Source organism: Carex rostrata, chromosome 10, assembly GCF_964058835.1.
Source record: "Carex rostrata chromosome 10, lpCarRost1.2, whole genome shotgun sequence".
Lineage (NCBI taxonomy): Eukaryota > Viridiplantae > Streptophyta > Magnoliopsida > Poales > Cyperaceae > Carex > Carex rostrata.
The window spans coordinates 1,274,493-1,302,415 of record NC_135927.1 but is presented as its reverse complement, the minus strand read 5'-3'; the positions used below and the strand labels follow the sequence as shown (position 1 = coordinate 1,302,415).

At 33.3% G+C, this 27,923-nt stretch overlaps 5 protein-coding genes across 6 annotated transcripts; 1 reads left to right on the top strand and 4 right to left on the bottom strand.

The window, feature by feature from the left end:
• Positions 1 to 3,392: 3,392 nt before the first annotated feature.
• Positions 3,393 to 4,956, bottom strand: LOC144560818 (uncharacterized). The gene is made up of 2 exons (XM_078310058.1): positions 4,815 to 4,956; positions 3,393 to 4,648 (listed from the first exon to the last, which is right to left on the bottom strand). Exons 1-2 carry the CDS (start codon positions 4,954 to 4,956, stop codon positions 3,393 to 3,395), a joined length of 1,398 nt encoding a protein of 465 aa, XP_078166184.1.
• Positions 4,957 to 8,885: 3,929 nt separating this feature from the next.
• EMB2816 (Small nuclear ribonucleoprotein family protein) lies at positions 8,886 to 10,859 on the top strand. The gene is made up of 6 exons (XM_078309734.1): positions 8,886 to 8,988; positions 9,080 to 9,135; positions 9,457 to 9,538; positions 9,642 to 9,713; positions 10,063 to 10,115; positions 10,597 to 10,859. The coding sequence occupies exons 2-6, from the start codon at positions 9,133 to 9,135 to the stop codon at positions 10,684 to 10,686; spliced, it is 300 nt and encodes a 99-aa protein (XP_078165860.1). The 5' UTR covers positions 8,886 to 8,988; positions 9,080 to 9,132; the 3' UTR covers positions 10,687 to 10,859.
• Positions 10,860 to 11,736: 877 nt separating this feature from the next.
• LOC144560965 (protein cornichon homolog 2-like) lies at positions 11,737 to 12,991 on the bottom strand. Its single transcript, XM_078310184.1, has 4 exons — positions 12,805 to 12,991; positions 12,512 to 12,693; positions 12,295 to 12,417; positions 11,737 to 12,046 (listed from the first exon to the last, which is right to left on the bottom strand). Exons 1-4 carry the CDS (start codon positions 12,877 to 12,879, stop codon positions 11,974 to 11,976), a joined length of 453 nt encoding a protein of 150 aa, XP_078166310.1. The 5' UTR covers positions 12,880 to 12,991; the 3' UTR covers positions 11,737 to 11,973.
• Positions 12,992 to 13,494: 503 nt separating this feature from the next.
• Positions 13,495 to 17,074, bottom strand: LOC144560718 (uncharacterized). Of its 2 annotated transcripts, none has more exons than XM_078309968.1 (8): positions 16,805 to 17,074; positions 16,193 to 16,646; positions 15,507 to 16,115; positions 15,162 to 15,216; positions 14,993 to 15,045; positions 14,622 to 14,728; positions 14,051 to 14,138; positions 13,495 to 13,973 (listed from the first exon to the last, which is right to left on the bottom strand). In XM_078309968.1, exons 1-8 carry the CDS (start codon positions 17,032 to 17,034, stop codon positions 13,695 to 13,697), a joined length of 1,875 nt encoding a protein of 624 aa, XP_078166094.1. In that variant the 5' UTR covers positions 17,035 to 17,074; the 3' UTR covers positions 13,495 to 13,694. The 2 variants fall into 2 exon arrangements, with proteins under 2 accessions (XP_078166094.1, XP_078166096.1); XM_078309970.1 differs by having other exon boundaries at positions 15,507 to 16,112.
• A 3,043-nt stretch (positions 17,075 to 20,117) lies between these two features.
• On the bottom strand, positions 20,118 to 21,302 carry LOC144560964 (ricin B-like lectin R40C1). The gene is made up of 3 exons (XM_078310183.1): positions 21,038 to 21,302; positions 20,439 to 20,951; positions 20,118 to 20,357 (listed from the first exon to the last, which is right to left on the bottom strand). The coding sequence occupies exons 1-3, from the start codon at positions 21,257 to 21,259 to the stop codon at positions 20,136 to 20,138; spliced, it is 957 nt and encodes a 318-aa protein (XP_078166309.1). The 5' UTR covers positions 21,260 to 21,302; the 3' UTR covers positions 20,118 to 20,135.
• Between the last annotated feature and the right edge of the window lie 6,621 nt (positions 21,303 to 27,923).

The following is a 27,923-nucleotide window of genomic DNA, read 5'->3' as shown; positions in this document are numbered from 1 at the left end:
AGAAGTCTAGAAGCCAGCAAAGAGAGAATTTGTTTGTCTAATTGTATACATTAATTAGAAATCAGCAACCAAATATCCCCATTCCATGCATATATAGATGTAAATGTTCCCTTTTTTCTCTCTGTTTCCCTTGAAAAAACATTAATCATCTCCAACTAGCACTTATAATTAATTTACTTTAATTCTGTGGAGTGTGAAGTGTGAAGTGTGAACGTGTATTGTATGTAGTGAATGCTGTGAACTACAATTAATATATCAGGATGTTACAGGGTTGAATATGAGAAAAAGAAAAGACAAGTTTAATTTACTTTTTGGAAAGAGATCGGAGTGGGTGCAATTCGTTAAACTTCTTCCCAACAAAGGAGTATAAAATTAATTTCATCTCTAGATAGATAGATAGATAGGTAGATAGATAGATATATTGCTGCTCATCTAACTTCTATCTACCCTAAATTCCAATCAACAACACAACACAACACATCACAAGAGACTATGTAACCTTAATTATTTTTTTTATTTGTGGTGACTGGTGTGGGAGGCATATATACTAGCTAGGGTGCATGCATGTTCATCAGTTCGGTTCAATTAAAATCCAAATTAAAATGGCAAATTAAAATTTTATTCGGTTTTTTAAAATATAACCGAACCAACTAAATTAGACTTATCAACTAAATTAATTAAAACTTAATCAAACAAACCAAATTAAATTTTGAATTGTTCGGCTGAACCGAAATAAGAAGATCAATCATAAAATTAAATAAACATTTTTTTGTTTAAGATGAATTTAAAATTTTCATTTGATTTAGTCTAATTATTTTTAAATCGAACCAAACAATATACATTATGTAATAGTTTTGATTTTTTTTTAAATATGTAGTTCGAACGGGATGGGATTAAAAAAATTCAGTGGATTCGGTTTAACCGGTTTTAAAGTCTTCAACCGAACCGATCTATTTAACCGGAAAAATTGAACCGTTTAATTTGAACTCCATCAGTTCAACTTAAAACCGATTAAACCGGAGCTGATGAACACCCTGGAGGCATATGCAAAAATCCAATTAAATTTATTCTATAATAAGATTAAATTAAATTTAATGTAATTGGATTTGGGAGAAAAATAGAAGTTGCACAACAATTACAGAATTAATTGAAATATGTATTTAAGCTTCACACACACACTGAATAAAAAGGGAAGAATTAATTATATATACAAATAATAATAATAATACGCGTTTATTTAAGCATAAATTCTTAATAAGTAGCCTGTGGCGGTGCCTTAATTAATTAATTCCACCCCTCTCCGCTTCCAGGTTGGTTTGCTGTCAAAAATACCATCCCATTCCAACATATGAAACCTTAATAATGGGAAATGAAAAATGATGAAGTAACATATAAAATAATAATGAAAAAGGAATCCATTAAAATAACATATAAAACTTTAGTTTTTTTACTGCTCGACTTTATATCAAATAAATTTGAAAATTATAAAATTTTGTATGTAACTGGTTTCTGTTATAAAATATATTTATGTGGATGTTCAATCTATAACCTCCAATATTAACTCTCATTTTATTGCCCACTATCTCCACTAATATGAGCATTTATTTCCTCCTTTATTATTGCAACATCTCTTTCTAGCATATAAATAGAGGTTTTGTAAATGGAGAATGGACACACATATTATATACAATAGTGGAGAATAAATTTTGTCATTGCTCTCTCTATCTCTCTTGTTATTACTTTACTTTTGTTGCAACTTTATTTTAATTTTACAACAGTTTCAATATTTTAAAATTGTAGTTTGAAATCAATTCAATAAATTTTAAAGTTATGCTCACAAATTCTCTTGATGAACATAACACACACTAGCTTAACTCATAATCTTTGTTTTTAAAGTTAAACAATCAATACAAATTGCTCAACATGATCCCATATTAAAATATACTTGGAGACCAAATTCTATAATTTTTGATAATTTTTTGAATATTTTTTTGATAGATAAAAAATTATTGTTTTTCATTATGGACCATTAAAAACAATAATTTTGTATCTATTAAAAAATAGTAAATTTTTTTTATAATATATATATATATATATATATATGGGATGGGCTACGGTGAGCCATGGAGTAAAATACGTTAGTGCTCCATGGCACTATATTTTTATTTTAAAAATCTAAACGACCGATCTGAACCGCTCAACATGATCTCCATATTGAAATGTGTTTGGATACCAAATTTTACATTTTTTAGAAATTTTTTCTATTTATTAAGCATTTTTAAAAATTGCTGATCTGATGGTCCAGAAAATTTTACTGTTCACAGTAAAACAACAATTTTCAAAAATGCTAAATAAATAGTAAAAAATTTTCAAAAAATGTAAAATTTGGTCTCCAAGCACATTTCAATATGGAGATCACATCTAACGGTTCGGATCGGTTGTTTGGATTTTCAAAATGAAAATACAGCGTGGAGTACCAACGTGTTTTACTCCATGGTTCACCGTAGCCCATCCCTATATATATATATAGAGAGAGAGAGAGATGGGCTATGGTGCACCCTTGTGCATTGGACCATAAATCACTGATTCAAAGTTCAAATGACCGATCCAAACCGTTCATCTTGTTCTCCATATTAATATGTGCTTGGAGACCAAATTTTACATTTTTTTTTACTATTTATTAAGCCACTTTGAAAATCGCTGATCCGGTAGTCCAGAAATTTTTACTATTCATCCAGATTTTCAAAGTGGCTTAATAAATAGTGAAAAAATTCCCAAAAATATAAAATTTGGTCTCCAAGCACATGTTAATATGGAGAACAAGATGAACAGTTTGGATCGGTCATTTGGACTTTGAATCGGTGATTTATGGTGCAATGCACAAGGGTGCCCATGCATTGCAATGCACCATAGCCAGGGGCGGAGGCAGAATATTAAACAATAGGGGTCAAAAGCATACAAAAAAATCAATAATGTAATATATATATTTTTTAATGAAGTAAATATAAAAAATTCAACATTTACATGCTTGAAGTATAAAAGTTTTCATAGTCCAAAAGTATCACATCTCCAACAGAAAGAAATAAAACATATTCTATTAATCATAAATAACAAAAAGAGACCTAATACTTTTCATCATTTCAAATTTCACATTCATTATCGCTCAATACAATTCTTCGAGTTTTCATATTCTGAAAATGACGTAAGATGGCACTATCACTGACCCCCTCGAACAATTCTTTCTCAACATAGGCTATTAAACAATCATTCATCCATTGATCACACATTTTATTCCGCAAATTGTCTTTAATAAATTTCATTGCGAAAAATACTCTCTCTACAGAAGCTGTAGCCACGGGTAAAATCAATGCCAACTTTATTAGAAGTAAAACCTAAGGATGTGTGATATGCTTGTTGGTTTTTACCATAACACTAGCTAGTTCACTTAACCTATTCAAATTTGAGAATCTGTCCATTGTACGCACATCAACAATGAAATTCTCTAGCTGATTGGAAAGAGCTACAAGACCAACATCGGAAAATTCTGCAGGATAAAATGAAGCCAACTTCACCAATTTTTCTCTGTCAAAAGCTCGAAATGAATCTCTTGAATTCAAACAAGCCATGCAAAGAAGAAGTTCTGAATTTATCTCATCAAATCTATTATTGAGCTCTTGTAGTTGTGTATCTATAATGGCACAAAATATATCTACTCGGTAATGATGAAGATGAGTAATGTGAGGAGCCTTACGAGCTGATTTACCTTGAAGAACAAATCTATTCTCCATGTTGGGTATGTTGATTTCATGTTTCGTGCAAAATGAAGACACCTCATCTAATAAACATGTCCATCCATCATCTCTCATTGCTTGCAAGCGGTCCTTTGCCACTTTAACAAGAGCCATCTCATTTTCAATATCTTGATCTTTCCTTTGTAGTGCTAAACAAAGCTCATTTGTTATCCCCAACACATTTTTCATCAAGTGTAAGAGGAAAACAAAATCAAAATCTTGCAAGAACTTTACAAGTCGATTTGCTTCGGTCTTTTGGTCTTGCTTTGGGCTATCTTTTCCAACAATTTGAAGCACCTCAATGACACAAGAGAAAGTAGCAAGCAAGTTCAGAACACTTCCGTAATGAGAGCCCCAACGAGTGTCACCCGATCTTCGAAGACCGAGCTCTTGATTCAATCCTTTTCCAGTTTCAAGATTACCGTGACTTAATTCTTCTATAACCTTGATAGTTTGTTTTTCTCGAAACAAATCCCGACGCTTTGCTGAACCTCCAACAATATTGCACGATTGAGAGAGCAAAACAAAAAACCAATCAGCATCATCATTATGCCTTGCTACATAAACGAGTGCCAATTGGAGTTGATGGGCAAAGCAATGGATGTAATGCGCCGAAGAATTTTCTCTCAATATCAAGCTTTTCAAACCATTAAATGAGCCACGCATGTTACTTACACCATCATAGCCTTGCTCTCGTACTCTTGATAAACTTAAATTGAGACTAAAAAGAAAGGCAGAGATTGCTTCTTTAAGAGACAAAGCAGTTGTGTCGGTGACATGCACAATTCGAATAAATTGCTCCAAGACATGACCCCTCTTATCCACATAACACAAAAGAACCGCCATTTGCTCTTTATCTGAAACATCACAAGATTCATCTACCAAAATACCAAATAAATCATCTCCAACATCATCGGTTATGGCTTTTAATATCTCCTAGCTGAGGCATTAGCAATATCCTTTTGGGTATCCGGACAAGTCATCTTCAAGTTTTTAGGAGCATTTTTTTCATAACCACCTTACTCTTATCTTCATTGGCCTTAGAGTAAACATTTAAGAACTCAAAAAAGTTTCCCTTGTTATGAGAATTTTCTGATTCATCGTGTCCACGAAAAGGTAATCCTTGATGGGGCAATAACCTCGCCGTAGTGATTGACACCTTCATTTGCAAACGATAGTCACGTTTTGATTGCTCAGTTTAATTAGTAAGCAAGGTTCGAATTGAAGATTTTTGATTTTCTAAAGCATCACATTTCTTCATTGCTTGGTTATGGAAGCTATTATGCCCACTAATATGTCTAAGTAATATGTCCTTCTTATTCCAACTTTTAAACCCCTATGTAATGAAAGTATCACCACCTTTTTTACTCTCATTAAACAAGTAACAATACAAACAATATGCTCCTCCATCATGTTCACTGTATTCTAACCAACTCCCAAACTCCTTAAACCAACTTGGATTGAACTTGCGCATTAAACCACTCATTTCGACTTGTTTAAAATCTACGGTTTTTGGTTGAGAAAGACCTTTTTGTAAATAGTATCTTCTAACTTCATCCCTGTCATTAGGTGGGTACTCGGTGATCTTTGGTCAAAATGCGGGGTCGTCAGGATACTTTCTCGGACAAACTTCAATTCGCTTTGATGGTTGGGAAGTGGATGCATTTGAAGGCCCTCGTTTCAGAAATTTCTCCATTTGATTTCAATTTGTCATATTCTCTTAATCCCTTTGCTACATCCAAAAAATAATAAAGCTTGTTTAATTTGAGACAAAAAAAAATAAAATATCATCTCTTAATCCCTTTCCTCACAGCTAGACAAATAAAGAAATAATATATAAATATCTTCTTTTATTTTGGAATGAAATTGGTCGGCCAATTTAATCCATTTATGAAATATCTTTTCTATGTATAATGTATCCTCTATTTAAGGATATCATAATCCTACGACAATTCATTCAAAGCAAGATCAATAGAATTTCTTACTGTACAGGACTACAGGTGTTGTTGCAAATTCAAGAGCGCATTTTGTTGAAAATTTTCATTTCTGAACCTATACTTCTTGGTTTGGTACAAAGTGCAAAAGCAATATGTTATTTCTTAAAAATTATCACCATGATGTAAAAATCCTAATTGCAATTTGAATCCTAACCACTCTAAATAAAAGTCCAAGTTAGAGAATAGATAAAATACTTCTCTCAAGGAATTTCGGTGCCACTAAGAGATGAGAGATTGCTTCTTAAAAAAAATTCTTTAAAACAAGAGAATTAAAATTAGGCATTTTGATTTTGGGGTATTATTCGGTGGGAAGGGGGTCAAGGGGAGATGAAGAATTTGGATTGGAGAGAGAGAGAGATAGAGAGAGGCATGTGAAAGTTTTTCATCTTTTGGACAAAAAATAATATAAATTGTTATAAGTCCCTAATTTGTACACATTTAATCATTTATTTTTATTTTTTTGAAAAATGAATGGGGGACAACTATGCAAAATTTTCAGAAAATCTATGGGGTCATTTCATAGGTACCTTTAACATTTAACTATAAAATATACAAAAGTATCATATATAATAATTAGTTTTTGCAAATGAATGGGGTCAATTGATCCCCATTTGATCCACTTACATTCGCCCCTGACCATAGAGTGTAATCCGGTGTCACCAACAAAGGGTGTAATCGGATCCCTCCTTATATTAATATGTGCTTATAGACCAAATTTTACATTTTTCTGTAGATTTTTACTATTTATTAAGCCACTTTGAAAATCGCTGATCCAACGGTGGCTTCTGATTTTACTATTTTGTTAAGTCACCGTTGAATTAGCGATTTTCAAAATGGCTTAATAAATAGTAAAAAAATTCAGAAAAATGTAAAATTTGGTCTCCAAGCATATTTTAATATAGAGATTGACTTGAACGGTTCAGATCGATGTTTTGAACTTTGAAAATTGAAAAACGAATTGGTAGCACCAAAGCTTAGGAACTACCACTTTGATCTTAGCCAACCTATATATATATATATATAGAGAGAGAGAGAGAGAGAGAGAAATGGGCTATGGTGCATTGCAATGCCAATGCACCCTTGTGCATTGGACCATAAATCACCGATTCAAAGTCCAAATGACCGATCCAAACCGTTCATCTTGTTCTCCATATTAATATGTGCTTGGAGACCAAATTTTACATTTTTTGGAATTTTTTTACTATTTTTTTATATTTATTGAAAATCTGCAAATCCAGGTGAACAGTAAAAAAACAGTAAAAATTTATGGACCACTGGATCGGCAATTTTCAAAGTGGCTTAATAAATAGTAAAAAAATTTGAAAAAATTGTAAAATTTGGTCTCCAAGTACATATTAATATGGAGAACAAGATGAACGGTTTGGATCGGCCATTTGAATTTTGAATTGGTAATTTATGGTCCAATGCACAAGGGTGCCTATGCATTGCAATGCACCATATATATATATATATATAGATAGAGAGAGAGAGAGAGAGATGGGCTATGGTGCATTGCAATGCATGGAGGGTTTGTGCATTGGACCATAAATCTAAAATTCAAAATCCAAATGACCGATCCAAACCGTTCATCTTGTTCTCCATATTAATATGTGCTTGGAGACCAAATTTTACATTTTTCTGAATTTTTTTACTATTTATTAAGTATTTTACAAAATTGTTGATCCAACGGTGGCTTAACAAAACAGTAAAATCAGCAGCCACCGTTGGATCAACAATTTTGTAAAATACTTAATAAATAGTACAAAAATTCAGAAAAATGTAAAATTTGGTCTCCAATCACATATTAATATGGAGAACAAGATGAACAGTTTGGATCGGCCATTTGGATTTTGAATTTTAGATTTATGGTCCAATGCACAAACCCCTCCATGCATTGCAATGCACCATAGCCCATCTCTCTCTCTCTCTATATATATATAAAGGGTGCAGTGGAACCCTCCTCATATATATATATATATATATATATATATATAATTTGGTCTCTAAAAAGTAAACACATATTTTTAAATCAATAGTTTAGATTTTGAAAATGAAAATAAAAATAAAAATATGAGACATTCATGATTGAGACTAAAAAATGAAAAATAATGAGATGAATATCGTAGCGGGTGTGAAAGTGTGAAAGGAAGGTGTTGTTTTCTCAAAAATAAGAAAGGAAGTTGATTGAGAGGAGAAAATTAAGAGATTACTTGTGGGACGTAAGCACCACGAGTGCTGATTTTAACACAACTATTTTTTTTATTAACACAACAATTTCAAATTTTTTATGTGTATAGACAACTTTGTCCCTCTTTTATTGTTGCTATAGCTTGCCTTATTTAATTATACAATCAACACTTCCTTTATTTTAATGATTATGATTTATTTTATTTCCAAAATTAAAATATTTATCTCTAGATGCATTTCATTCCTAAAGAATGAAAGATAATAATTAAAATTTAAAAGTCATAATTAACGAGTTGAAAAATCAATTTACCAATCAACAAAAAGAAAACTTATACTTAAATTAACATATAATAAATTGTAGATTTTATTAATTGAAATGATCAGATTTAGAAGATAAAATTATTTAAGATTTAATTAAATTATATAATTTATAATTAACAAAAAAATACTGTCAACATAATTTTCAATCAATTGAGTAACATAATTAAAAGTAGGAAACAATTACATCTATAGAAAAAGAAAAAAAAATTAAGTGGCAATTGGGCATATTATTTCAAAATTTGATTGGGTAACATACTAAAATATTTATTTTTTCTTTTCATTGTATAGTATACAATTAGAAGATAACATTAATGAAGGATAACAAATTTAGAAGTTGATATAAATGATATTTAAGAAACTTGATAATTAAAAAAAAAACAAATGACTGCTTGATTGAGAAACAAATTGAGGGGTAAAGTTGACTATTTATTAAAATATTTAAAGCTTGTTGTGTTAATAATATTTTTTGTGGTGTAAATATCAGCACCCAAGCACCACTGGTCTGCACAGACAGCCGAAGAGTCGATTCCAGAACCAGGTGCACGATGGACCCGGTCTACTCGAATTTCCGATAGATTTGGAAATAGAATAGAAAAACCAGCCACAGCCAGGGTTCATAGGTTCATCACTTCCTCTTCTCTTTTCTTCTCTTCTCTTCGATTCGATTCGAATCGGTTCAAATTGAATCGAAGGTTGGTTGGTTATTACAACTTGTTCAGTCTCAATTTAAGGTTTTTCAAGACTTGTTACTTAATCTTTGCCTCTCTCTTTTCTATTTTCTAGTTATACGCTGCGACAAGGCAAAAAGCTCCCATCTTGCGAACCACTCTCAAGCCATGGTAAAAATAACCCACTTTTATATTCTTCCCATGGTAAAAAAACACTGCTTCGCTTGTCCAGCCTTTATGTATTTTTTTATTGGTTTAGAAATTATGGAATTGTTTAGTTTCAAGTTCAAATTTATTAAGGTTTTCTGAAGAATCCCTTGAAAGCTTTGAGTTTTGCTCAAATGCCACAAGGGGATGTGCTAATTTTTGAGTTTTCCATGAAAATATTTTTTTATTACCAATTTAATACTGGTATCTAGGTTAGTTATTTCAAATTGGATGGTTTAAATCCTGAAGAGGTTGCATTTTAGTTATATTTCTTTTGTTTTTTAGTCAGGAAGGAAGGAAACTGTTCTTGATCTTGCAAAATTTATTGACAAAGGCGTGCAAGTCAAGCTCACCGGTGGTAGACAAGGTCTCTCTCTCTCTCTCTCTCTCTCTCTGTGTTGTAAGTAAATTTTATTTTTGTATGGTAAATAAATGCATGTAGTATTGCGTTGTTGGTTTGTAATATGCAGTGACAGGAACACTGAAAGGATATGATCAGTTACTTAACCTGGTACTCGATGAAGCTGTTGAATTTCTCAGAGGTACTCCTATTCCTATTCCTTCTATTCTATCTCTGTTTTATTATCAGAATCCAACTATTCGCATTATTATACCTGTAATTTGTAACATGTAAGGTCAGGTAATGCTACTGTACCAGCATGTTGATAGTGCACCTATCTGACCTCCATTGCTTCCTTTGGTTAATTTTCGCCTTCCTTTCAAACTTTTGTAAAACTGGTTTGATGTATACCTCTAGGACCAGGTTCATAAAGGACTTGTTGGATACTTTTCTTCCTTGAATGAAAAATGTGAAATAAGTTTTGAAAAATGATGTTTGTTTATGTTGTTCCTGTTTTGATTATTAATGAATATAAAATTTTGTTGGTACAGATGCTGACGATCCTCTGAAGACCACCGACCAGACTAGGCGTCTTGGTCTCATTGTATGTTCTTTTACCTCTTCTTCACTTCCTTTTTTGTATTTGTTTTTGCAATTGCACCTCTGCATTGTTACATATTTGCAATTGGGACCCAATACTTCTCATATCTCCACTTGGATAATTTTTGTCAAATCTGGGTTTTGAAAAGAAAATGAGGGCTCATGGTCATTGTCGGTAAGGGCAATTTTGTCAGTATTTAACATTGTAGATCTCCCTTTCATCCTTATTTATAAAAATGGTCAAATGTTATTAACAAATTGCCAAAACCTATTTGTTTTTTCGTGCTTATACTTGTACCTTTTTTTTATGTTTATTATTCTCTTTGAATTAAATTATCAAGTGTGAATGGTACATTGCATATGTAAGAAATTTTGGGTAGATCCTTGAGCAAAAATAAATTTATATAATTGCTTATTTGTGGTATGAAGAGAATGGATTTCAAGATATTTTGGGTTTTAATTGAGTTTGGAATTTGTTGGTGTAGGTATGTAGGGGAACAGCTGTAATGCTGGTATCTCCAACAGATGGCACTGATGAAATCGCTAATCCGTTCTTGCAGCCAGATGGGGTTTAGATTTAAAATTAGATGTCAGTATGGTCATGATTTGCTTGTAACCTAATTTGTTATTTTGAGAATCAATCAGGTGTAGTTGTAGGAACAAAACATTATGTACTATTTTATCTTTTGGCTCTGGACTGGTGCAATATCCTGAAGCTTTGTTCGTCGAATTTAAATTTTGGGTTCAATATGCACTGTTTATCTCTCTTTAGAAAGCAAAAGCACTGTATGTCAAAGTCGTATGATGTAATGCATGCCTCTTTGAGTGGATCACTTGCTACAATATGTTCATCAATTTCAGATGTTGGAATGATGTTGTTTCAGAAGTTGAGAACTGGTACTGGTACGAGAAAGAGACAATGGCATGATAGTAATTCTAGTAGAGTTATCTGGACAACCAGAAAACAGGAAAAATCCAACTCTACTTGACTTAAATTCAGCGCCCTGTACCTGTCAAAATGCACCATTTGAGGAAGATATGCAAATTAAAAAAGAAAAGAGAAACAACTTGTGTATAGTTATATTTTTCTTTTTGGTTTCATTTGAGGAGATGGTAATCTGCTATGTTACGATAGGGATCATCAAAACAGTTAGCCAAAGCAACAAAAGAAATAATTGGTTTGAAGATTAGATAAAAATTGACAGTACTGTATCTTGATGGACATGGAGATTAAAGAGTTCTCACACAGATTAAAAACTGTGGGAGATAAAGATCAAACTATTATCTTAACCACTAAACCAAAAGCTGGTTTTCAATGAACTAGAGATTTTATTAGATGATTAAGAGGAATACCAACAGTACGTAAATTATAAAAAGAAGATAACTGACAACAAAATTCATCCTCCTTTTATATTTTATGGTTTACAGGGCAGATGTAGATTACATTGAGCAACTCTGCCCTTTTTCTATTTACATTTTTGCTTCTCTTCCTCTTGGTCTTGGGTTTCTTGCCACTTCTAATTCTCTATTTTTTTTTTTTTTCAATTTACAGTACGCTATAGGCTCCAGGCAGCATTTGATCACTATTTCTTTTAAGCTATTTATATGACAAACATAATAATATGCACAACCACAAATTAAACTCGCAATATATCAAGAAATTACAAATACAAAAACATACATTTTGAAAATAATCAAATAAAACCAAAAGCCTACTATTGTTACAACAACTCTAAATAGAAAAAAAAAATCGAAAAGTTCTTAGTACAGAGCAAACAAACCAACCCAACCCAACCCAACCCAACCCAACCAAGCACTGCACTGAGAAAGCACAACTACTCTACAATGTTATTTTATAAACACTAAAGTGTCCCTGAGTTGATAAAATTTACATCTTCATCATCCATGACGAGGGTGACAGCTGTCAATACAAGCCTGACAAAATACCAATAATTAATTACATACAATTAACTTCACATCCCAATCAGGTTGGTAAAAGACTTTCTTAACAATTTTGCACTATGTAACAGCCTATTGTTGTCTTGTTTGGGTTCAGTCAGTTTGGCATTGACCAAGTTGGTACTAGAAAACGAGTACTGTTACTATATGAGTCCATGGTGGCATTACTGGTAAATGTACATATGAGAAGAAAAGCAAGTAAGATGATTGATTGATTGATGTACCTGTAAATAACGATGACAAATAAGGTGACATAGAAAGCAAGTTTGATAATTCGGTACTTCTTCTCCCAATGTAAGGAGCGAAAAATCTCAGTGACATCTACAAGGTGCTTCCTCTTCATGTATCTTGATGAATAGAATAGGTATGGAAAAACAATTAAGTTAGTTAAGCAGCAGCAATTAATAATTGCATGAATGAGGAGGAGAGGAGATAGATTACATTTTGAGATGGTAGCATGTGACGGGTAGGGTAATGAGAAAAGAAAACCAGTGCCATGAGAGCAAAAAGGAGGCACATAAGACAGCTTGTAGGATGAATTCAGGGAGGATAACAGCATTGATTCGATTAGAAGAATCAAATGGGTTAATATAATCAAATTCCAAATCTGACAGGGTAATGAGCTGTCATGTAAGAAAGAAAAATGAAATTAGTATTTGAAAAGTAAACAACCAGAACCAGAACCAGAACCAGAACCCTAATTAGATTAGTATTTAGAGAGAAGGAATTAGGACCTGGTAGAGGGAGAGAGCAATTAGAGAGATGACAGAGACGAAGGCGAACAACCACAGCATCAGCTCCCACGACATCTTAATTTTCTCTTTTATTCGCCGCACAACCTCACTATCTCTCTCACACACACTTACAGTCTAGAGAGAGAGAGAGAGAGAGAGGGGTACTCACTAACTGCCACGTACCACCAGAGGTAGCGAGAGAGATTGAGAGTAGTCCAGTCGCGTGGAGAAGAGGAAATGAGGAAATCAGAGCTCTCTTTCTTTGACTCTTTCACCACATCGATGATCGTTGATGGATCACATTTCAAGGCCTTTCTTGGGCTTACTCAATAAACAGGCCAGGCCTTTTTCCAATTTTCACATTTCATTCAATCATTCAGGCCTCTTTTCCAATTTCCATACAATTTCATTTTATTTCCAACAGACGCTCAAAATAGCTAAATCTTACCCCCAGCCCCAGGAGATGGGAGTCATATATGAAATTACTGAATGAAGAGGGAGTCGATCAATTCCAAAGAGATCACGTCTCTTCTCACTCTTTGTAGAATGTAGAGACTAGAGTGGAGGTCACAGCGACAACACAATACCACTGAATCAATCTACATTCTACACACATGAAACATTTTTTAAGTTCAACAACATAAACGATAATGCCATTAACAAGTGCTATAACTAACTGCGCAACAAAACCATCACAATTCCAAAAGTAAAATAAAATAATAAAAGAAAATAACAGTGTAATTATTTTATCTACAAATTTTCCAGCAAAGGGGGAAATTAAAAAAAAAAATTATAATAAGGGGACACGTCACTTGTCAAAAAGGTTTAGGTTCAGGTTCAGCAAGCAACTCAAAAAGTCTACTGACAACTAAGAAGTGAACTCTTTTAACTCAAGTCTGTCCACGTTCCTTGGGCGCAACCCGTGTGTAGGTAAAACTGCGCACATTAGAACCAGCTGCTGCAGCATTAGAAGCAGCATTAGATGTGGCATCTGACGACTGCCCCCCACGTTTCCACTGGAGGCTGCGGCTTCCACCACCTCTTACTGGGGCCCGACCCCGTGCCATATATGGTGAGAAGGAGGCACCATTATGAGCAACCCGAGCTGGACCCCGGCCTGTCACTGTCACTGTTGTTGCACCAGATTCTTGAGAATTCTTTCTCACAACCTGAAAGAGAATCAAAATCATTCATTTTATTTAATTCCATACATTACATTACATTACAATCAAAATCAAAATCATACCTTGAGAATGCGGGACATAAAAGAGGTGCCGTTGAGGGAAAGAGCTGCCTCTGCTGCTTCCTTTTGCAAGAACTCCACGTAGGCTGATCTGTTTTTAGGTGCATCAAAAGTACAAAATTAAAATTGTCATATTTCTTGTAGACAGCTACCATGAGTGGATTTATTGTTATTGAACTTCATAGAAATAAAAAATTTCATAGGGTAGATGTGCAAATTTGGTAATCATAGTCATGAACGAAGAAATAAAGAATTTCAAAGGGTAGATGTGCAAATTGGGTAATCATAGTCATCAATGATCAAAACTCATAAAAGTACAAAATTTGGCAATCATAGTCACGAATGATCTGTTTTTAGGTGCATCGAAAGTACAAAATTAAAATTGTCATATTTCTTGTAGACAACTACCATGAGTGAATTTACTGTTAGAGATATGCCCCAAAATCTTGAACATTTATACCACTTGTTATTGAACTTTATAGAAATAAAGAATTTCAAAGGGTAGATGTGCAAATTTGGTAATCATGGTCATGAATGATCAAAACTCATAAAAATAAAAAGGTAAATCAATTACCCCGTGGGTTGACCAGTATTGACATCAGCCAAAATAATGACTTTAAGAACCGCACCAAATTTATTGAAATGACGAGAAAGGGCATCTTTAGTTGCACCAAAGTGAACCTACACAAACAATATTATAATGATCAAACAACCTAACATACAGATATAAAGATAGATCAAAAAGCAAGAATATTATATGACACACTTGGTCGGGAGCAACACATAATCAATTCCACTGTACCAGTAATATAGTTAGTGGTCATTTACTCATTTTAACTAAAAGTCAACAGTTATTTCCATTATTTACTCAAATTGCTCCTACTGTTCTCCCACTAAAAAGTTTCCCAAAGAATAATAGTTAATCAAAAGAGAGAGATGACTTACATTGCTAACAAATAGAGTTCTGGCATCAGGATCCTCTAGAGATCGACTAGCAACTGTATACAGTACAACAATAAAAGATTTGATATTACTGAAAAAAGAAAAAAAAATCAAATTCCATAAACAACAAAACAGCAACTTATATAAGTTTATTTTTTATTTTTTCTTGTACCAGGTGTTGTTGGGGTCTTTGGCAGAGCCTTCTGTACCATTGCCGGGACGGTAACCTGAAAAAATATGTTAAAGCACCAATCAGTACGATATCGTACATTCACAAGTATGTAAAATGATTTAAATAAATCATATGCCGACTGGTACTAGTAGCTGTATAGAGAGAGGTGCGGTATTATGGTACCAATGTCAAGCACCAGCTATTCATCTCGACTTGTTCATGTCTAATCCAAGGTACAACCAAGAGAATAACATTCTCAAAGAATGGCATACAGTAGTACATAGTTGTTTGTACCAGGCAGGTACAGCAAAAGGTAGGTAAAGAAATAAAAATGACAAAACAGACCTCTGTATTTTCAGCTTTAGACACCTTATTGTTTTCAAGAGAGAAGCTGTGTGTTTCTTGTACCATGCCAGGAGGTTTCCATGTATTTACATTAACAGAAATATTCAAAATCTTGCTCGGTTTGCTCCCAATATGACTTACTGGAACCGCTGCTACTTGTTTGCTCACCACCTCTTCCTCAGCCTCTTTTTCCTGAGCAACACTATATTCCACCATGTCATAACCATCTTTATCAGAAGCTGAATCCGAACTGTATTTCTTGTCAATTTCAGCATGAGAAATTCCCATTGAGCCCCTTGTCCTGCCAAGCCTATCGAACACACTGCTCCGCTCTCCTCCGCTGCTGCCGCTTGGCATTGGAATCACAGATGTGGGCCTATGCTTATCTTGTTCTTGTTGGACATCTTGTTCCTCTTCTTCTTCTTCACTTAAGTCATCTCTTCCATGAGGGGTAGGAGCAGAGAGAACAGATCGGAGGCGGTTGATAGAGGGTCCAGCAGGTTCAGTGGTGGAAAGAGGTGCATGCTGCATGGGTTTGACAGCATCCCTAACAGCAAACTGGAGGAGGCGACGTGGGGCATTGACTGCCGGTCTGGATGGTGGGTCCTGCTGAATAAAATATGAAAATGTGAATTATTTTTGTTTTGTTTTGTTTGAGATTAGATTAAGATTGAGAAGAAGTGAACCTCTTTTTTCTGTTGGGAGTTGTCTTGTCGGAGGCGCCTTCTGTGAGAGCGTGAAGTAGCAGTGGGTTTTGTATCTGTATGTGTATCTGTATCTCTATCTGGTGGGTTTTGTTTGTCAACTGGATTGAGTACACTAGTGACAACACTTCTCAAAGGGAAGGTTGCTCTCTGTGACTGTATCTCCTTCTTTTCTCTCTCTTCCCACACTATCTTTTGCCTCTTAGAAGTAGTAGCAGTAGTAGTCTCATTGGGCTGATGCTGTTCCTTTTGAAGAGTATCACTGTCTAAGAGGTATTCTTCTGAAAGAGAAAGATTCCAGTCTCTCCTGGGCCGTTTTACGGTTTCATTTCGAGAAGGGACTCTTTGTAATTTGGAGGTGGGGGCAGGTGGTGGGGGTGGTGGTGGTTCGGCATCAACATAGAGTTGTAGGTTAGAGGATAGATGATCCCAAAGCCTGGACAATGAATGAATCAATTAAGTAAGTAATTAATTAATTAATTAGGTGTTACAGGGTATAATTATAATGCACATCCACATCCACATCCACATCCACATAGAATTGAATTGAATATCTTGAAGAAATGAGAAAGGGGGAAATGTTTGAATACCAACCAAGAAATGAAAGAGAGATTGTCGTCCCCTAAGAAGACGTGAAGCTCTTGCGCGGCCTCGTCCTTGCGCCTCCCATTTCTTAGCAACACGATCACATATTCCACCAGCGTATCATCGGTGTAATCTCCCATGAAATCCTTGAGCTTTTCTTCAATCGTCGCTTTCAGACTCGCCACCCCCTCCGCCGTGAAATTTACCTTGAATGTACGATCATCTCCCTCCGATTCCATCGCCTTTCTCTTTTGTCTCTCTTTTTTCTCTTATCAAGGGAATGGGAATAGGGATTCGATCAATTTGTAAGGGAATAGGGATGGAATGGAATCGATTTCCAAAGCCGAAGGGGCAAAGGGACAAAGGGGATGGATGGGTGGATGGTTTATGGTTGAGTCCAGTGTGAGTCTGAGTCTGAGTCTGAGTCTGAGTCTGAGAAGAGGGAGACGTACGGTAACGGGAGAGACCCTATTTTATTTATTCATTTATTTCTACTTTTATCTATTCTAGGGTTTTTCATGAACAACAACAAACAAGAACAGGAACAGCAACAGAAACACTGGAACAGCGCAGCCCAACAACTACAGTCTACAAATTAATCTACCGTCTCTGCACGCCGCTGTAAAAACTGAAAACACCAATTTCTTTCAATTTTGCCAAACAATTATTTTACCTTCATTAAAATGCTACTTTTCATTCCAGGTCAATTGGGATTCTTTTATTTTCTTCCTCTTTTATTATTTTATTCTCCAATTAACCGATTCCAATCAAACTTTGCCAAAAATGTATTACTATAGCTGTCTCATGCACAAAGAATCCAAGTCCCAAGTCATTTAATTAATCACATTTTTTGCAACTTCATTATCTGTCAAATTTGAAGATTTTTAAAATTATAATTAAATGTAATTTAAATCGATTCAAAACATCAACATACACATGCAGTCAAATGCAAATGCATGTTACATATACTTTGTCAATAGTATTTGTATTTGTTGTATCTATTCGTTTTAGCACAAATATATATATATACTTTTTTTTTTTTTTTTTGAAAAAGTGGAGTTATCATCTGTTTCATTACGGAATGTTCAAATTTTTACCAAAGCATAGTCCAAAATATACAAAACCAATAACAGCTAAACTGAAAATAGAAACAGTTAAGGCAAAATACAACCAATAACAGCCAAGTCAACTAAAGCAATTAAAATATATCACTTCGAACCACAACACTCATAGAACCACAATACTTTGTCAATAGTATTTTTATTTGTTGTATCTATTCGTTTTAGCACAAATATATTTATGCATATACAACAAGCACTAGTCAGAGTTTATCTATCAATTTGGTGTGTTTACGTACAAAAATTGTGCCATAAGTTGATTTAAATCATCATCAAACGCACAAACATTTTTTTTTTCAAGTACAAATGTAGGAGTCATGCTGCTAGATTTCATTAATCAAACATACAAAGTGTGTCAAATGTCACAAATATATTGGACATACATTTTAGAAGAATTTTCTCTGTAATATTTGTTGTAATTGTTTCATTTAATTAGCTTGGTTAAATCTATGCTCATATATATAAACAGTGTTGTAAAAAAGGCCTTAACGGCCATTTAATTGTTATCGGCAGTCAAATCGTTACGAATACACTTAACGAATGACTGTTTGCGGATTTTTCCAATTAATCGGCCATTTTACGGTTTAATCGTCAGTTTATTCCCGTTTATTCCAACTTATTTCAATAAATATTTTTTTTACATTGACTTTTTTTTTATGTGATAGTGTGTGATAATAAGTTTTATAAATCATGTATTGCAGTTTTGTTTGTGCTTGAACATACATTCAATATTTTTTATATATGTTTTTTCTTCTTACATACTTTAAAATTGATTAATTATTCTTCTATTTATTTATCAAAACATTTTTTTTACTAATTTCTGATGTATTTTTTTCAATTAGTACGACATATTTATTTATGAAACTGAGTTGTTATTATAAACTAAATTTAGTGATATTATGTTGGAGTGTTTCATTTCTTTCATATAATATGTTATTAGTATTTGAAAAAAGTTTAACTCTTGAATTTAATTTTTCATTAAATAAATGTGTTACTGACACATGTAAAGTGCTTATCCGTTAAGAAAAAATAAGTGTTAGTGTCATGTTATAATAATGAAATTAAATTTATTTGATAAGTTTAATGAGTTAAATAAATTATGATATATATATATATATATATATATATATATAGAGTTAGGCTGGGGTGCTATGGATAGCATAGAGGCCTCTATGCTACGGCTCAATATTCGAGTTTTCAAAATTCAAACGGTCGATCCGAACCGTTCATCTTATTCTCCATATTAATATCTGCTTGGAGACCAAATTTTACATTTTTCTGAATTTGTTTACTATTTATTAAGTATTTTACAAAATTATTGATCCAACGGTGGCTGCACAAAACAGTAAAACCGTTGGATTAGCGATTTTCAAAGTGGCTTAATAAATAGTAAAAAAATTCAGAAAATTATAAAATTTGGTCTCCAAGCAGATATTAATATGGAGAATAAGATGAACGGTTCGGATCGACCGTTTGGATTTTGAAAACTTGAATATTGAGCCGTAGCACAGGAGGCCACTATGCTATCCATAGCACCCCAGCCTAACTCTATATATATATATATATTGAGGAGGGATCGAGTTACAACAAAGTTACAACATCTATTTTTTTCATTTTCAAAGTCCAAATCATCGATCTAAACCGTTAGATATTCAATCTATATTAAAATGTGCTTGGAGACCAAATTTTATATTTTTTGGAATTTTTTTGATATTTATTAAGATGGGTACAAAATCGTTGTTTTTTAATGGTGCAGAATTTTGAAAATGTAGGGTGTAATTAATCTGATGTCATCAGAAAAGGATTTAAGTGAATCTTCCTCATATAAAAAACATAAGCTAGATATTATTTATCATTTTGAATGATTTTACACTAATTTGAAATAATTAAATTGATTAAAAACATCAACATATATATACACTTACAATTGAATGTTGCAATGATGCACTCTGATTTTTTATAGTGATTTGAACTTACTGTAAAAACAAATTGAACAATTAAATCAAAGAAAATAATTATCATGAAGATATATATATATATATATATATATATATCACTAGATCATTTTTATTATATGTTTGTAACATGCATGCATACGGGTGTTCAACCCGTACTATATATTTGGACGTCCAAGTAGAGATACATGAATGAAGGAATGCAAGCAAGCAAGCATGAAGCATCCATATATATCCAGTTAATTAAGAAGTTAATTAATTAATTAATTAATTGATTTCATGAACATTCCAGCGCTGATTGCCGGAGCCGTTGCGTTTGGAGAGGCCGACGAGCGCCCAGTTCGCAAAGTAGGGACTGTCAGCATGCTGCGCATGGAGCAGCATTGAGGCATCATTGTGAACTCTTATTTCACGGAAGCCGCCGCCACTGCTCTCACGCCACAGCAGCGACTCGTCCAAATAGTACGGGTTGAACACCCCTTGCCGAACCTACATTATATATAATTAATTAATTAGTTCATTAATCAATCAATTAATTAATCCATCGATAGAACAATTTAATTAACATACAATATGACCAGTGCCCAAACCGCGCTTGATTGCTTTCCCTGTGGCTTTGTTCATGAGTGCGAAGGCTGCGTAGCCGTCTTGGTCCTTCACATGTCTTCCATATCTATCATCCTTGATCCACTTCTGGTACTCGTTCCGGGAATCAGCTCGGGCCAGCATTACAGCATCCGTGTCCTCATCAGCTGTGAGGTTGTAGTCGGGTTTGGAGCGGCAACAAATTTTGAAAATGCGGTTAGGCACCGTGGGTTGCGGTACAGATGGATAGCATGCCTTGAGATTGTTGAGGATGTCAGCATCATAGGGCTCGATCTTCCAGTACTGGTTGTTGCTGCGGTTGTTGTGGAGCCAGAGTAGCAGGTTAGTGCCATCACAGACTGTGTCATGAGTTGTGGTCAAGATGAGGTTGGAATCGCTCAGCCAGCGTACCCGCCTGTACCCATGCCTTGCATCCTTGGAAAGCGTCCACAGCACCGACTTGTCGGGAGAAACCGGGTCGTATGCTACCAGAGGTATCTTCAGTAATGACAATGACAATTACAATTACAATTACAAACAAGAGATCTAGTTAATTAATCAAATAATTAAACAGACGTACGTACAGGAAAGCCCTTGGTGGCAGGAGATTGCATAGCTTGCTTGGTGGCTCGGTTGATGAGAGCAAAAGCGGGCTGAGCATCTCTGTCTTTGAGCTTGATTGCTTGGTGCAGGAGCCAGTGTTGGCGTGGGTCGTGGGGGTTTGCCGGCGCCAAGGCCACACATCCACCGTACATTGTCACCGAGTAATCCTCATCCAGCAGACACGTGATCCGCATCGTATCCATCCATTGTCCTCCTGCTCCTGCTCCTGCTCCTGTTCCTGATCCTGATCCTACCTCCATCATCTAATCAATATTAATTGTTATATGTTATATACGCAGTCAAAACCAGATACTCAACATGCAAGCCAGCTATATATATATATGTTTGCTAATTAAGAGTAACATAGACGAATCGAAATGTAGTATATATCCCAAATCAGAAATTAAATTGACTAATTATATATTTCGGATTCCTTTATAATTTATTTTAAGGTGGCCTGTACTGTCAGGTACTGAGACAGGAGACAACAGGAATATTTATTTGACACGCAGACCAAAGAATATCCTCACATCACATTTGACAGTTTACAGTTTATTTGCTAATTAATTAATTTTATGGTTTACGCTAGCTAGCTTCACAATTTATTTATTATTATATTAATTGTACTGTCATTGCACAATTTAGTTATTTTACCTCTCACAATATCCATCCTATTAGCTTTCCAAAGTTATATTAGCGGATCAATGCATGCCAGTGTATGTAGATATTGTTTTAAGTATTGACTATTAAAAAATAGACTATATAAAACTACATCCACCATATATATATATATATATATATATATGAGATGGACTTGGGTGAGACGCGGAGCACCACGCGTTTGTACTTCACGCCGTATTTTCATTTTGAAAGTCCAAATAACCGATCCGAACCGTTAGATGTGATATCCATATTGAAATGTGCTTGGAGACCAAATTTTACATTTTTTGAAATTTTTTTACTATTTATTAAGCCACTTTGAAAATCTGAAAATCCGGGTGAACAGTAAAAATTTCTGGACCACCAGATCATTAATTTTCAAAGTGGCTTAATAAATAGTAAAAAAAATTTCAAAAAATGTAAAATTTGGTCTCCAAGCACATTTCAATATGGAGATCGTGTTGAGCGGTTCGGATCGGTTGTTTGGATTTTCAAAATGACTAAAATGTACCATAGAGCACCAAACGCGTATACTCCGCGTCTCACCAAGTCCATTTCATATATATATATAAAAGGAGGGTTCAAATGCCTCCATTTATAATAAGAGTCGAAATAAAACTGTTGGATGTAATCTATATTATTTTATCTATTCACGTGTATTGAATGATTGATTTTCAAAATAAAACTGTTGGATTTTGAATATTAAATAAAATAAAAATGTAGCATCAAATCACTTGCCACTATATATATATATGTGCTGTGTGTGTGAAAGTCTTGTAATTTTGTATTGAATGATTGATTTGAAGATAATGTCGCTGTCAGTGGGATCCAGAGAAAACATAGTTGAAGAGGATATATGATATGATATTTAGTACAATTAGGCACAAAGTCCCCTGCCGATTGTTTTTGTTTCAATTTTGTCGCTATTAATTAAAATTTAAAGGGGATCAAGATGCAACAGAACATCTTCCATAATAACGAAATTCCACCATTCCTGTTTCTGTAGGTCAGGTTTCCATTTTAGGTGAATGTCTAATTGAAGCACTTCATATAATTCAATTGGTTAATTAATTAATTAAGAGAAATGTTCTGGTACCCCAAGCCATCATACCCGAGTGCGTCCTCAAGTAGTTTAACATAAAAAAAACTTTCAATGTTGTCTAACTTCTATTTTCAGCGCTAATATTCAAACATTTAAAGTTTTGTTTATAACATTTTACAATGCTACTCGCAGGCGTATAAACCTCTGTCTGAAAGCATTAAAATTCTAAATCTTTATATTTTTAACTCCTAACTACTTTTGTCTTCAAGCCAAAACGGAAAGATTCATTTCACTCACTCTTTTTTATTTTTTCTGTAATTATTATAATTTATTTTCCCGACAATCAGTGATGAATTTTACGAATCTAAAAATACGAATATTTTCTATTCGATTTTATCTTTCAAATAAGATCCATGAAGAAACACTTTTGAGTAATTTTAAAGTAATTTGTTTTTTTAAGTAAAACTCATGAGCACTTTAAATTTTCAAGTTTTTAAATCTCAATTTACAACCATTAAAATTTTTAAGGCTTTGTACATAAGGTTTATATGCTTTGTAAATGAGCTTTGTAAATGCAGTGTTATTGTTGAGATTTAAATGTTTTAAAGTGTTATTGTTGAGGTTTAAATTCTTTGTACATAAGGTTTATATGTTTTATTCTAGAGATTTAAAGTGGTATTAATAAGGTTTATATGCTTGTACTTGAGATTTATATGCTTGTCACAAAGATTTAAAGTGGTAAAAAAAATCACGACACAAATATAACTCGAAATTTTTTCTTCATGGATCTCATTTGAAAAAGAAAATCGGGTAAAAAACATTCATATTTTTAGATTCGCAAAATTCATCACGAATAGTCAGATAATAAACATAGCTTTAAATGTTTGAATATTAGCGCTGAAAATGGAAGTTAGACAATATTGAAATTTTTTTTCTGTTAAACTACTTGAGGGTCGACGTGCTCGGAGATTTTATTTGAAGTACAATTATCAGGCTCCATTAATTAATATTCATCTTCACAATTTACTAAGCAAATATCTCGTCTTGTCTCCTAGCTCTTCATTACCACAATAATAATATATACCAACCGAAAGTGAAAAATTCACAAATTATTCAAGTTAATTCATTTTTTAGCACATTAATTCTCAATAATCGGTTAATAATACATATATGTATATATATATCTCACAAATCAAATCACATACATATAATTTAAACCTCCATTAATACAAATCAATCACAACAGTACTAATTACAATCCAAGAATAATTACTTCAAACAATAATCAAGTATTGCTAAATATATGCCTTATTCATGGGCATATCAAAAATTCAAAATACGACAATAGAAGAGAATAAAACATTTAGAGTAAGAGAGAAGAAGATAAAAGATAGAACCCTAAAATAGAAAGACAAGCAACCGTTGTACGTTGTATGTAATTAATCTAATCCAATCACAAAAAATAAGGAATTTCTTTCGATCAATAAGGCCCTGATAATTGTTCCCCCACTCTTATCCCCCAATTTTATTTGTTCAATCTCGTCCATATTTCTCACGATCTACAAGAAATTTTGCAAATTTAAAACCACGAACGTCTTCTACGCAATTTTATATTTAAAAGGAGATCCATGATGACATACTTTCGAGCTCGTCGTTACACAAGTATTTATACCTCGTCATCTAAGTATTTATATCTAGTATTTTCCACATATGACACTGCTGACATTTAAAAGTATTAATATCAAGTATTACAAGTATTTATACCTATGCACTGAAGTATTTATACCTATGTGGTCAACTATTTTTGTTAGAGAAGGTTGATGCAGGGACGATTGGGAAATGTTGATGCGGATATGCGGGATCCACGGTTGGGGATAAATACTTATAAGTATAGGTATAAATACTTGCACGATGAGGTATAAATACTTGTGTGACGATGAGCCCGAAAGTATGTCATCATGGATCTCATTTGAAAGATAAAATTGCGTAGAATACGTTTGTGGTTTTAGATTCGTAAAATTCATCATAGATCGTGAGAAATGTGGACGATATTGAAAAAAAATGACCTCTAAAAACGTGTATGATTCTTCTCCCCATGTAGTTTGAGTGGTCCCCCCATATAGTCATATCAAGTTAGATATGCATGTATTAATATCTTAATTTGCAAGTATTAATTTATTATCTTTCAAATATTTATACCTATGAATTTAATTAAACTTGGAAGACCATAGTGTTTTGAATAAATTTAATTAAACTAGTTAGTTAAGTTAGTTTATGAAAGTTAAAATCTGTTTAAGAGATGGGGGATGATGGAGAGATACGAGATCCACGATTGGGGATAAATACTTACAAGTATAGGTATAAATACTTGCACGATGAGGTATAAATACTTGTGTGACGATTAGCCCGAAAGTATGTCATAATGGATCTCATTTGAAAGATAAAATTGCGTAGAATACGTTCGTGGTTTTAGATTCGCAAAATTCCTCATAGATCGTGAGAAATATGGATGACATTGAAAAAGGAAAAAAAAAACCCACCTCTAAAATATGTTTAAAAAATGCGAGGATAATGGAGGGGGGGGGGGGGGGATAGGAGTGAGGGGGATTCATATAATTATTCATAATAATTACAAATATTTAGCCTCTCATGGCCATATCAAAATATGACAATGGAAGAGAATAAAACATTTAGAGTAAGAGAGAAGAAGATGAAACATAGAACTCTAAAATAGAAAGACAAGCAGCTGTTGTTATATGTAATTAATCCAATCCAATCACAAAAATAAGGAATTCTTTTCTATCCTTATTATAATAATAACAACAACAACAACAACAACAATAATAATAATAATAATAATAATAATAATAATAATAATAATAATAATAATAATAATATGCATTAAATGTTCTTAAAACACAAAACCAATTTTGTTTTACAATTATTAGATTTAATTTTTTTGTTTTATAAAATATTACTATTTCATCTAAAAAAGTTAATAAATATTATTTTGAATGTGCATTGATATCTCGTAAACTTATCTATATTCCGACCTATATTTTGTACCAAAATATGTGTTTAAACCATTAAATCGGTCGTATTTCATTGAAATATCTATAGAATGTGGTACTGCTGCAAGTTTGTTCTTATTTTGTAGGACTCAAGCAAAATCGAGGAGAATATGAAATTTGAGAAGTTTTTACACATCCCGTACAACATCTTGTCCGGCCCGTATCAACCTCGACTCGACCGCTGACTCGACCACAGAAAGAACACAGGCACACAGCCCGGATAGGATCTTGTACGGGCCGTGTCAGGCAAATCTGGAAACAGATCCAGAATCTAGAAACAAGGCCTATTGAAGAAAGGTCGGCCAAAAAAGCATATAAGCGGGATTTCTTGCACTAGAGAGGATATTCTGAAGCAGAGAAGCATTCCTAGGATTTTGGATTGGTGGCTATTGTTTAGAGGCGAAGTTGAGAAGCAAAAGACGCAAGCTTTGTTGTGGATCTTCTTCTTCTTTGGGTTTTATCATGATTTCTCTTTATCTTATCCGTTTTATTTGCTTTAGAACTATGTTTGAGTAGATTTCTTTGTTTCTAGGGTTAATATGTAATCGAATGTTTTATTTTGCATGAGAGTTATTGGATTTTTGTATTGAAATTTGTGTTTGCTTGATTGTATTTGATTTTAATTGCTTAGATTAAATTGTTTGATTTATATTGGTTTGTCACTAGATGCATGATCACATCTAAAGCGCATCTCACCCATTATAACCTTTCAACCAAAACTAAGTACATGAGGTAGGTTTAGTGATCCGAAAGGTGAACATTTCCTCTTATCGATAGATATGAGGTTGCCTTTAGAATACCAAACAAGCAACTAGGTACTTCGGGCCGATATGAAAGTTGAGGTCTAGAATCCGACGAGGGTAAATATTGCAACTCCATACCAAGTTTTATGAACTAATATACGAGAGTTGAGATTTGAGAATATTATGTCTGGTCAGTAGAACCCTACACAAAGGAACAATACAAAGAAACAGTAACTGGTGCATTAACTCGAAGTCCACATGGACCGTGTACGAAAGTACCCGGCCCATGTAACCTGACTCGACTCGTGTAGGAAACTACACGGTCCATGTCAGGGACTGAGAGACAGAACTGAGATGAGTCTGAAACCCTGAAAACGCCTTTTTATTATTAATTTAAACCAAGTTATTTACCTTCTTGCATTTAATTACTGCCATTGAACTATTTAGGAAACTTAAATACCCAAAACCAATATTTTCTCACTTCTAGTCTTTAATTAATTTAGGTAGAATCTGGTTAAGACTTGAACCGTCCCTGTGATCGATACCCGATAATATACTACGCGATATGATTGCGCACTTGCAATCTGATTCGAAAGTGTATTTAAGATTTAAAAGGTACAGTTTACTGTACTGAAACTTTGTGCATACACTTTTGTGTGAACATGCACACTTCTACATAAAACACTTCCATACATGGTTGAAAAATGGGCTTATACACGATTTTGCAGCCGTGTTCATGGGAGCTGTATATAATAGGGTTGGTAAATTGTACACAGTTCTATAACCATGTATGTTTCTTTTTTTTTAATCACCAATTTTGTTTGCCAAAACACATCATACAATATGGTTTTTAAAGTAAAACCATGTATGAAAATTATTATCCTGCATAGTTTTTTTTTAATATTAAAAACTGTAGATAATTCATATTTTTTTTGCCAAAATACATCATACACTGTTTTTAAAGTAAAATCATGTATGAAAACCTTTATCCTACACGGATTTTATTAAAACTGTATATAATTTATATTTAAAAAAATCTAATGAAAATATAGATATGAATTCAAATTAAACCCTAGATCTAATACCAAAAATACTAAACCAAACTAAATTAAAAAAAAAACTATGAATTTAAACACAACACATATAAAAAACACTACATTTACCAATATAAACATCATTTATAATTACATCACATATTATTAGTCACATAATAACATTCTAAAAAAATTTGAAAATACAACAAAAAAATTCTAGGTCTGAGAATTTATACAATTCACAATGCTTAAGGGAAAAAAGAAAAAAGAGAATTAGAAAGGAAAAACTTAATAAAAAACTTCAACTCAAGTTTTGA

Bases quoted from the DNA above. Each gene is read 5' to 3' on its own strand.
- LOC144560964 (XM_078310183.1), bottom strand. From the start codon at position 21,259: ATGGATACGATGCGGATCACGTGTCTGCTGGATGAGGATTACTCGGTG. The intron at 20,952-21,037 runs GTACGTACGTCT...TCATTACTGAAG, and splicing joins CTGCCACCAAGGGCTTTCCT to ATACCTCTGGTAGCATACGA. The intron at 20,358-20,438 runs GTATGTTAATTA...TATATAATGTAG, and splicing joins GTTTGGGCACTGGTCATATT to GTTCGGCAAGGGGTGTTCAA.
- EMB2816 (XM_078309734.1), top strand. The intron at 9,539-9,641 runs GTCTCTCTCTCT...TGTAATATGCAG, and splicing joins GCTCACCGGTGGTAGACAAG to TGACAGGAACACTGAAAGGA. The intron at 10,116-10,596 runs GTATGTTCTTTT...TTGTTGGTGTAG, and splicing joins CTAGGCGTCTTGGTCTCATT to GTATGTAGGGGAACAGCTGT.
- LOC144560818 (XM_078310058.1), bottom strand. From the start codon at position 4,956: ATGAAGGTGTCAATCACTACGGCGAGGTTATTGCCCCATCAAGGATTA. The intron at 4,649-4,814 runs GTAAGGTGGTTA...GTGATGTTTCAG, and splicing joins TAAGGCCAATGAAGATAAGA to ATAAAGAGCAAATGGCGGTT.
- LOC144560718 (XM_078309968.1), bottom strand. From the start codon at position 17,034: ATGGAATCGGAGGGAGATGATCGTACATTCAAGGTAAATTTCACGGCG. The intron at 16,116-16,192 runs GTTCACTTCTTC...TATTTTATTCAG, and splicing joins ACTCCCAACAGAAAAAAGAG to CAGGACCCACCATCCAGACC. The intron at 15,046-15,161 runs GTACAAGAAAAA...TACTGTATACAG, and splicing joins AAAGACCCCAACAACACCTG to TTGCTAGTCGATCTCTAGAG.
- LOC144560965 (XM_078310184.1), bottom strand. From the start codon at position 12,879: ATGTCGTGGGAGCTGATGCTGTGGTTGTTCGCCTTCGTCTCTGTCATC. The intron at 12,694-12,804 runs GTCCTAATTCCT...CTTACATGACAG, and splicing joins TTGCTCTCTCCCTCTACCAG to CTCATTACCCTGTCAGATTT. The intron at 12,418-12,511 runs GTAATCTATCTC...CTATTCATCAAG, and splicing joins ACATGCTACCATCTCAAAAT to ATACATGAAGAGGAAGCACC.